At 43.5% G+C, this 10,736-nt stretch overlaps 1 protein-coding gene across 1 annotated transcript; it reads left to right on the top strand.

Annotated features, from left to right (window-relative positions):
• The first annotated feature begins 842 nt into the window (after positions 1–842).
• On the top strand, positions 843–8,270 carry LOC120055660 (retinal homeobox protein Rx2-like). The gene is made up of 3 exons (XM_039003551.1): positions 843–1,149; positions 5,437–5,693; positions 7,776–8,270. Exons 1-3 carry the CDS (start codon positions 843–845, stop codon positions 8,268–8,270), a joined length of 1,059 nt encoding a protein of 352 aa, XP_038859479.1.
• The last annotated feature ends 2,466 nt before the right edge of the window (positions 8,271–10,736 follow it).

Raw genomic sequence — 10,736 nt, 5'->3', positions numbered from 1 at the left:
TAATGTTTTTCCAATTTCATAAGGATTACTTTATCTGAATGCATATGTCGTGGAGCGGCAGGTAGCCTAGTGGTTAGAGCGTTAGGCCAGTAACTGAAAGGTTCGCTAGATTGAATCCCCGAGCTGACAAGGTAAAAATCTGTCATTCTGCCCCTGAACAAGGCAGTTAACCCACTGTTCCTAGAACGTCATTGTAAATAAGAATTTGTTCTTAACTGACTTGCCTAGTTAAATAAAAAATTGCTTGTCCTACAATCTTTAAAAACTGTCAAATACATTTTGTGGGTGGAATTAATTATCATATTTATTCATAGACCAAAATATAAAATATAATGTATTGTACCATCTAATTTTATATCCGTTTTGCCGATAAATGTAGCTAGCTATAACATATGATTATAGCCCGAGTGGCACAGAGGTCTAAGGCACTGCATCTCAGTGATAGAGGAATTGCTACAGATCAAAGAAAAATATGTCCACAGTTTTCCAATTAAAGGGCTTGTTACTGAAGTAACATTCTAGCCATTATATCATTGCATATGCACAATACTAACAAGTGGCATATGAATATGCAGCGGCATATATGCAAATTCACAACCAAACTGTCAGTTCAGCAAGTAGGGTGACGATGATACCAACATGTCTAACTCTCCAAACTCTGTTTTGCAGACTGACAGGAAATCCAAGGACACGATCTCCAATTCTGCTCTGGCTTGCTCTCTCTTGATATAATCCCTATGTGACAAATGACAACCTGTACTGCTGTCTGTCTGTCTGTCTGTCTGTCACGTGTCCAACTATATCTGAGGGTAGCCCCTCAGCAGTAGGAAGAGTTCCTCTGGATGCATTTGTCAATGGATACCTTGGGAATGGTGGACGACGGCTGCCTGTCACCAGACAACTACCATGACATGCTGAAGGGAGGGGGGTCTAGCGGAGGAGGCCGGGTCCACAGCATCGATGTGATCTTGGGCTTCAGTAAGGACCAGGACCCTCTGCTGACCCCTGTGGGGGACGTGGGGGCCCATAATGTGGCCCCTGAGGGCCTGGAGGACCACCAGGGGAAGCAGGTCAAGTCAGACCCCTACGGACAGCTGGCCAGCCTGGGGGACAGCACACAGCACTCTGACTTCCAGGGTCAGTACGCTGGTTTTAATTGATTGACTGCATTTATTACATCATTTAAGTCACATATTCAGAGACTTATGTCAATTTTCGTTGATGTGATACTGATGTGATATGGACGTGCTAATGATGTGATAATGATGTGATATTGATGTGATATTGATGTGATAATGATGTGATATTGATGTGATAATGATGTGATATCTGACGTGCCACGAGAGACAAACTATAATAGCACAAGGACAATGACATGGGGGGGGGGGGGGGGGGGGGGTAATGGGGAATGGGGAATATATGTTGGTCACAGATTGGAAAACTGTAGTTGGACCAGTAAAGACTTTCCCTTTTCTCCAGTCGAAGGAGTAGTCATAATGTTTGCTTAGATAACCTCATCCAGGAGGAAAGGCATAGTCCAGGGACAGTTGAAAGCACACTGTGGTAACCTCATCCAGGAGGAAAGGCAGGGACAGTTGAAAGCACACTGTGGTAACCTCATCCAGGAGGAAAGGCAGAGACAGTTAAAAGCACACTGTGGTAACCTCATCCAGGAGGAAAGGCAGGGATAGTTGAAAGCACACTGTGGTAACCTCATCCAGGAGGAAAGGCAGGGACAGTTGAAAGCACACTGTGGTAACCTCATCCAGGAGGAAAGGCAGGGACAGTTGAAAGCACACTGTGGTAACCTCATCCAGGAGGAAAGGCAGGGACAGTTGAAAGCACACTGTGGTAACCTCATCCAGGAGGAAAGGCAGGGACAGTTGAAAGCACACTGTGGTAACCTCATCCAGGAGGAAAGGCAGGGACAGTTGAAAGCACACTGTGGTAACCTCATCCAGGAGGAAAGGCAGGGACAGTTGAAAGCACACTGTGGTAACCTCATCCAGGAGGAAAGGCAGGGACAGTTGAAAGCACACTGTGGTAACCTCATCCAGGAGGAAAGGCAGGGACAGTTGAAAGCACACTGTGGTAACCTCATCCAGGAGGAAAGGCAGGGACAGTTGAAAGCACACTGTGGTAACCTCCTCCAGGAGGAAAGGCAGGGACAGTTGAAAGCACACTGTGGTAACCTCATCCAGGAGGAAAGGCAGGGACAGTTGAAAGCACACTGTGGTAACCTCATCCAGGAGGAAAGGCAGGGACAGTTGAAAGCACACTGTGGTAACCTCATCCAGGAGGAAAGGCAGGGACAGTTGAAAGCACACTGTGGTAACCTCATCCAGGAGGAAAGGCAGGGACAGTTGAAAGCACACTGTGGTAACCTCATCCAGGAGGAAAGGCAGGGACAGTTAAAAGCACACTGTGGTAACCTCATCCAGGAGGAAAGGCAGGGACAGTTGAAAGCACACTGTGGTAACCTCATCCAGGAGGAAAGGCAGGGACAGTTGAAAGCACACTGTGGTAACCTCATCCAGGAGGAAAGGCAGGGACAGTTGAAAGCACACTGTGGTAACCTCATCCAGGAGGAAAGGCAGGGATAGTTGAAAGCACACTGTGGTAACCTCATCCAGGAGGAAAGGCAGGGACAGTTGAAAGCACACTGTGGTAACCTCATCCAGGAGGAAAGGCAGGGACAGTTGAAAGCACACTGTGGTAACCTCATCCAGGAGGAAAGGCAGGGACAGTTGAAAGCACACTGTGGTAACCTCATCCAGGAGGAAAGGCAGGGACAGTTGAAAGCACACTGTGGTAACCTCATCCAGGAGGAAAGGCAGGGACAGTTGAAAGCACACTGTGGTAACCTCATCCAGGAGGAAAGGCAGGGACAGTTAAAAGCACACTGTGGTAACCTCATCCAGGAGGAAAGGCAGGGACAGTTGAAAGCACACTGTGGTAACCTCATCCAGGAGGAAAGGCAGGGACAGTTAAAAGCACACTATGCTCAGGTTCTTATTTTTGGCAAAGATTCAGAGACTAGAACACTACAGTACAACCACAATGCTGGACTTTACATTTCTAGCTACTTTTATACTTGTTGTACTGAGTATTTCTCCCAGAACAATACTGGCATGACATAACAATTATCTATCACATGAACATTACAGCATAGTGAATGAAGGAAACCACTTCTGCTGCCTCCCTCGCACGCTTGTTACCAAGCCAATGATCTGATGATAATCTCAATTGAGCCTGAATTGATTTGGATTAATGAATTAACAAACTCTGATGGGATCTACCATCCGTCAACCATGTGAAGTGGGGCTTCAACCTCATCCTGTTTTCTTACAAAATTAGATCTGGTACTTGGGTGAGTGGAGAAGCCAAGTAAAGTCTTTGTGTAGATTAGAACTGGCCAGCCTAGGGCACACGGGGACACTCAGGTTTAACAGGTGGCATCTGTCCGCATGGGATTACTGGGCCTGAGGAATGCAGTGAAGACAATATGACATCACCGGCCGAGAGAGAAGAGGCCTGCAGCTTGCATTGCCTTTAGGCTCTGTTGCAATATACAGTTGAAGTCGAAAGTTTACATACACTTAGGTTGGAGTCATTAAAACTCGTTTTACAACCGCTCCACACATTTATTGTAAACAAACTATAGTTATGGCAAGTCGGTTAGGACATCTACTTTGTGCATGACACCAGTATTTTTTCCAACAATTGTTTACAGACAAATTATTTCACTTATAATTCACTGTATCACAATTCCAGTGGGTCAGAAGTTTACATACACTAAGTTGACTGTGCCTTTAAACAGCTTGGAAAATTCCAGAAAATGATGTCATGGCTTTAGAAGTTTCTGATAGACTAATTGACATCAGTTGAGTCAATTGGAGGTGTACCTGTGGATATATTTCAAGGCCTACCTTCAAACTCAGCGCCTCTTTGCTTCACATCATGGGAAAATCAAAAGAAATCAGCCAAGGCCTCATAAAACAATTGTAGACCTCCACAAGTCTGGTTCATCCTTGGGAACAATTTCCAAACGTCTGAAGGTACCACGTTCATCTGTACAAACAATAGTACGCAAGTATAAACACCATGGGACCATGCAGCTGTGATACCGCTCAGGAAGGAGACGCGTTCTGTCTCCTAAAAATGAATGTACTTTGGTGCGAAAAGTGCAAATCAATCACAGAACAACAGCAAAGGACATTGTGAAGATGCTGGAGGAAACAGTTACAAAAGTATCTATATCCACAGTAAAAAGGAGTCCCATATCGACATAACCTGAAAGGCCGCTCAGCAAGGAAGAAGCCACTGCTCCAAAACCGCCATAAAAAAGCCAGACTACGGTTGGCAACTGCACATGGGGACAAAGATCGTACTTTTGGGAGAAATGTCCTCTGGTCTGATGAAACAAAAATATAACTGTTTGGCCATAATGACCATTGTTATGTTTGGAGGAAAAAGGGGGATGCTTGCAAGCCAAAGAACACCATCCCAACCGTGAAGAACGGGGGTGGCAGCATCATGTTGTGGGGGTGCTTTGCTGCAGGAGGGACTGGTGCACTTCACAAATTAGATGGCATCATGAGGTAGGAAAATTGTGTGGATATATTGAGGCAACATCTCAAGACATCAGTCAGGAAGTTAAAGCTTGGTCGCAAATGGTTCTTCCAAATGGACAATGACCCCAAGCATACTTCCAAAGTTGTGGCAAAATGGCTTAAGGACAACAAAGTCAAGGTATTGGAGTGGCCATCACAAAGCCCTGACCTCAATCATATAGAAAATATGTGGGCAGAACTGAAAAAGCGTGTGCGAGCAAGGAGGCCTACAAACCTGACTCAGTTACACCAGCTCTGTCAGGAGGAATGGGCTAAAATTCACCCAACTTATTGTGGGAAGCTTGTGGAAGGCTACCCAAAATGTTTGACCCAAGTTAAACAATTTAAAGGCAATGCTACCAAATACTATTTGAGTGTATGTAAACTTCTGACCCACTGGGAATGTGATGAAAGAAATAAAAGATTAAATAAATCATTCTCTCTACTATTATTCTGACATTTCACATTCTTAAAATAAAGTGGTGATCCTAACCTTTACTAGGATTAAATGTCAGGAATTGTGAAAAACTGAGTTAAAATGTATTTGGCTAAGGTGTATGTAAACTTCCGACTTCAACGGTATATCTTAAGTAGCATGCTAGTGCTGAAATACACTGTATATTCAATACCTTACACCATTTACACTAAAGGGAAACAAAATAGCATATAGTCCACCTTTCTAACCATGTTAAAGAGAGGCCTTTCTTTAAACATGGAATGTTAGCCATGTGGAAGACCACGTTTGGTACAGTAAGTAGAACTGGCACTGCCGGATTAACAGAAAGGCTCATGACAAACATCCTCTTCTACTGTTTACCTGCAGAGTCAGGCCTTTTCTCCAGTGATACGTGTGATGGGGACCTGGGGGACCTCCAGAGGGGTTTGGACACCGACAGGGGGAAGTCACCTGAGCCCCCAGAGGAAGACCACCCCAAGAAGAAGCACCGCCGTAACCGCACCACCTTCACCACCTACCAACTCCATGAGCTGGAGCGGGCCTTTGAGAAGTCCCACTACCCTGACGTCTACAGCAGAGAAGAGCTGGCCATGAAGGTTAACCTCCCAGAGGTCCGCGTACAGGTATGGCACATCCGGCTACTACTACTACCAGTACCAATTAACGAGTACTAATTATATTGTATGTACTGTTGCCTTTGCCTATCTAGTACAATACACTAATAATACTGTCCAGGTATGGAGCCTCCTGCTGTCTACTATCACTATACTATCAATCAATCAATCAATCAAATGTATTAATAAAGCCCTTTTTACATCAGCCGATGTCACAGAGTGCTATACAGAAACCCAGCCTAAAACCCCAAACAGCAAGCACTAGCATTAACACTGGCACTACTACTACTACTAAAGTGTCTACTACTACTACTACTACTAAAGGTACTACTACCAATACTACTACTACTACTACTAAAGGTAGTACTATTACTACTACTACTTAAGTTACTACTACCACTACTACTAAAGTTACTACTACTACTAAAGTTACTGCTACCACTACTACTACTACTACTAAAGTTACAACTACTATGACTACTACTACTAAAGTTACTGCTACCACTACTACTACTACTACTAAAGTTACAACTACTATGACTACTACTACTACTACTACTACTACTAAAGTTACTACTACTACTAAAGTCACCACTACCACTACTAAAGTTACTACTACTACTACTACTACTAAAGTTACTACTACTACTAATACTACTACTACTACTAAAGTTACTACTACTACTACTACTACTACTACTGCTAAAGTTACTACTACTACTACTACTACTACTAAAGTTATTACTACTATCCCTACTAAAGTTACTACTACCACTACTATTACTACTATTATTATTAACACTACTAATACTACTACTAATACTAATACTACTACTACTGCCATCAAGCGCTATGATGAAACTGGCTCTCATGAGGACCGCCACAGGAAAGGAAGACCCAGAGTTACATCTGCTGCGGTGGCCATCCAGGCTTCTTCTCTCTAAGCTGAGACCTTGAAACTGAGATATCTTTCATTCTCAAAACAAGGGTCTGGGCGTACTGCCAAATTGCAGATACTGATATTGAGGGTTTGTTCAATCACGCATGAACACAGAAATTGGTTATTAGAAAAGCACAAACAGAACACAGAAATGAATGAAATAGAAGAGCACCTACATCAATTTTTCCATCACAGTTGTCACATAAAAACCTGATGGATATTTCATAATAATTCCCTTACCAAAGTTTCCATCTGCACAGTTATTCCACTAAATTTGTGTTTGTACCTTTTTTTTGTGGGAATTGTTAAAAGCTGTCATTGTGCGTACAGTGACTTCAAAAAGTATTCACACCCATTTACTTTTTTCACATTTTGTTGTGTTACAATTGAGATGTTTTGCCACTGGCCTAACTACAATACCCCATAATGTCAAAGTGGAATTATGTTTTTAGAAATGTTTACAAATGAATTTAAAAATAAAGATCTAAAATGTATTTATACACCCAGTCACTACAAAGATACTGGCATCCTTTCTAACTCAGTTGCTGAAGAGGAAGGAAACCGCTCAGGGATTTCACTATGAGGCCAATAGTGACTTTAAAACAGTGGCAAAGTTTAATGACTGTGATAGGAGAAAATTGAGGATGGATCAACAACATTGTAGTTACTCCACAATACTAACCTAAACGACAGTGAAAAGAGTTGGGGTATACTTGTAATCGTTAAGGTCTAGGGAGGTTTTCAGGATAAAAAAATTAATGAAATGGAGCTAAGCACAGGCAAAATCCGAGAGCAAAACCGGGTTGAGTCTGCTTTCCACCAGACACTGGGAGATGAATTCACCTTTCGGCAGGACAATAACCTACAATCTACACTGGAGTTGCTTACCAAGAAGTCAATGAATGTTTCCGAGTGGCCGAGTTACAGTTTGACTTAAATCTATTTATTTTTATTTTCTCCCTAATTTTGTGGTATTGTCACACAACAAAATGTGGAATAAGTCAAGATGTATGAATACTTTCTGAAGGCACTGTATAGTTGTATGGTTTGTTAAACTTTGTTTGGCATACCTTTTCAAGTTAAAGCGTAATTATGTTACCTTGGAGACTACCGTAGACTAATATTACTATATCTTCTCTGTCCGTGTCCAGGTATGGTTCCAGAACCGTCGGGCTAAGTGGAGACGTCAGGAGAAGATGGACTCCAACTCAACAAAGCTCCACAACTCCCCCATGCTGTCTTTCAACCGGTCGCCCATGCCCTCCAATGTGGGGCTCACGTCCAACCCATTACCCCTGGACCCCTGGCTGGCCTCGTCCATGACCAGCGGCAACTCAATGCACACTATCCCCGGATATACAGGCCCAGGGCAGGGCCCTCACCTTCAGCCTGCCTACCCCAGCCACTCCCACAGCTTCCTCAACAGCTCCCCAGTACATGGTGTGGTGCACCAGGGGATGGTGCAAGGAATGCAAGGGAGGCAAAGCATGCAGTCAATGGCTCCGCCTCCCTACCAGTGTCACCCTAGCTTCAATGATAACTACCCTATGCATGAGGAAGTGGAACGTAGCTCCAGCATCGCAGCGCTGAGGATGAAGGCTAAGGAGCACCTTCATTCCTTGGATAAAACCTGGCAGCACATGTGATCCATTGGAGAGGAGATGTTCTGTATGAAGGCTGTCAACATGTGATTGTAATTACAAAAACATAGACGTTCTGTATAAAGGATGGTCAACTTCAACATGTGATTGTAATCACAAAAACAAAGACGTCAAGCTTTGATGATCGATTTATACTCCGGATTCAATTGAACTCGCACTGTAGTGGTCTTGCGATGGCGGGCTGGATTGTTGACCAATATGTCCCCCTATCAGTGGAAAGGGACAGGAGAGACATCTAATACTGCGGAATTCCATATTAGGGCCAGGACTTTTCCTGACCATGTGAGCTGACTACAATAAGAAATTCTCCTGGCCTAGATGAGGCAATATTATGACCTGACCAGGGAAATTCTCCTGGCCTAGATGAGGCCGTATGACCTGACCAGGGAAATCTCCTGGCCTAGATGAGGCAATATTATGACCTGACCAGGGCAATTCTCCTGGCCTAGATGAGGCCGTATGACCTGACCAGGGAAATCTCCTGGCCTAGATGAGGCAGTATGACCTGACCAGGGAAATCTCCTGGCCTAGATGAGGCAGTATGACCTGACCAGGGAAATCTCCTGGCCTAGATGAGGCAGTATGACCTGACCAGGGAAATCTCCTGGCCTAGATGAGGCAGTATGACCTGACCAGGGAAATGTCCTGGCCTAGATGAGGCAGTATGACCTGACCAGGGAAATGTCCTGGCCTAGATGAGGCAGTATGACCTGAAATGTCCTGGCCTAGATTAGGCAGTATGTGCTGAGGCAGTGACTCCAGAATGTTCTCAGAAGACTGAGTCCTGGCGGATCGAGGTTGAGTTGACAAAATCCTCTATCTTGGGTAATCTGTCACGCCTGCTAATTTGGTCGGACAACCGTACCACTTAACACCTAATTAACAGTTTTTAAAGCGATTAACCTCAGGTTAACAATTGACGGACAGCTGCCCTCAGAGTCTCCCTGAAACCCCTTAGATCCTATTCAAGGCCTGATAGTCAGTCACATCCTTTCCTCCTTTCCTTTCCTAATTTCCTTTCCTCACCTTTCCTCCTTCTCTATTCCTCTCCCACTGTTTTACAGAGATGCTGCTAGATTGTTCGTTTCTGTTCATACATACACCACACTAGGATTTATACAGTAGAGTGCTTGGCAGACTACTACATGTGTGGTGGTGTACACATTGTAGTATTGTAGCGTTGGGGTTAATTCCATTTCAATTCAGTCAAATCCTCATTTCCTGAAATTCCAAAGCATTGAGGAAAATTTGAATTGAAATTTGAGTTTACGTCCTAAATTCTCAAAATGGAACACAACCCTGTGCACCACCACACATGTGATAGTCTGTCATGCACTGTACTGTATAAATCCTTCTAACACATCGTATTAGTTAGTGCTGCTCCTTGATGTATTGTTGACAACAGGGGAGGCAGGCAGTCTCTTCTTCTTAGTGCTGTTCAGTTTTTTACATGGCTTAAAGCGACAATCAGCAGTACAAACAATAACTAAGTGTTTTCCCCGCCCCTGTTTCAGAGGAATGGGGCTGGATAAATATAATCACTCTCAAATTCATAGACAGAGCTATGGATGCAAGTTTTCACCATGTTTTGAGGCTATATAGTGTTTGTTTACATTGACTTTGTTTACAAACGTTGGAGTAAAACAATCTTATATTTTGGGTTCTGACGAGGTACGACAGTTGGACTAAGCTCATTAGGCATTTATAAGATATATATTTTTGAAGAATCAATGGGTACATATCATTAATGTAGAAGTCCAAAAATGGATGTAGCAACTGCTGATTGCCCCTTTACTGTGGCAGCAGTTACTATAGGGCACAGGAAGTACAAGAGGGTGTTCTTTCTATGCATTATGGTTATTCGGAAATGAGGGGTCACATACTGAGTACGTGTGCGCGTGCGTTTCCGTGTGCGTTTCCATGTGTGTGTGCGTTTCCGTGTGCGTGTGTGTGTGTGTGTGTGCGTTTCCGTGTGCGTGTGTGCGTGTGTGTAGCCCCAGAATGAGAGCTGCCTGCCTGTCTGATGTAACACTTCAGTGGATTGACTGATTCATTGTTCAGGACTATTGATTCTCCTCTTGGTCTGAAGCTCCTGGAACCAAACGGTTAGAGAGGTTTAGAGGCTGGACTACCTAATGGTCATAAAATCCACCAGAACAGGGTTGGGGTCAATTCAAATGGAAGGCAGTCAATTCAGGTGATTTTAATAAAAAAATTCAAATTCAAATAAAATAAAAACTTTTGATACACATACACACAGCTTCTACTTTTCAGTCTATTGAGAAGTCACTGAAAATATATGCCCTTTGTTCAGTTTACTTCTTGTTTGACTGCCTTCAACCCTGCACCTGAAATCTTGATGAAACCACCTTGCTGTTGAAACATTGGTTAACTAGTATTAAGTGTTTTGCATCTTAGCAATAGAGTGTAGTTACCTTCTTTTTCTCGTAA

This window comes from Salvelinus namaycush, chromosome 11, assembly GCF_016432855.1.
Source record: "Salvelinus namaycush isolate Seneca chromosome 11, SaNama_1.0, whole genome shotgun sequence".
Taxonomy (NCBI): domain Eukaryota; kingdom Metazoa; phylum Chordata; class Actinopteri; order Salmoniformes; family Salmonidae; genus Salvelinus; species Salvelinus namaycush.
This window is presented reverse-complemented; position numbering and strand designations above follow the sequence as displayed.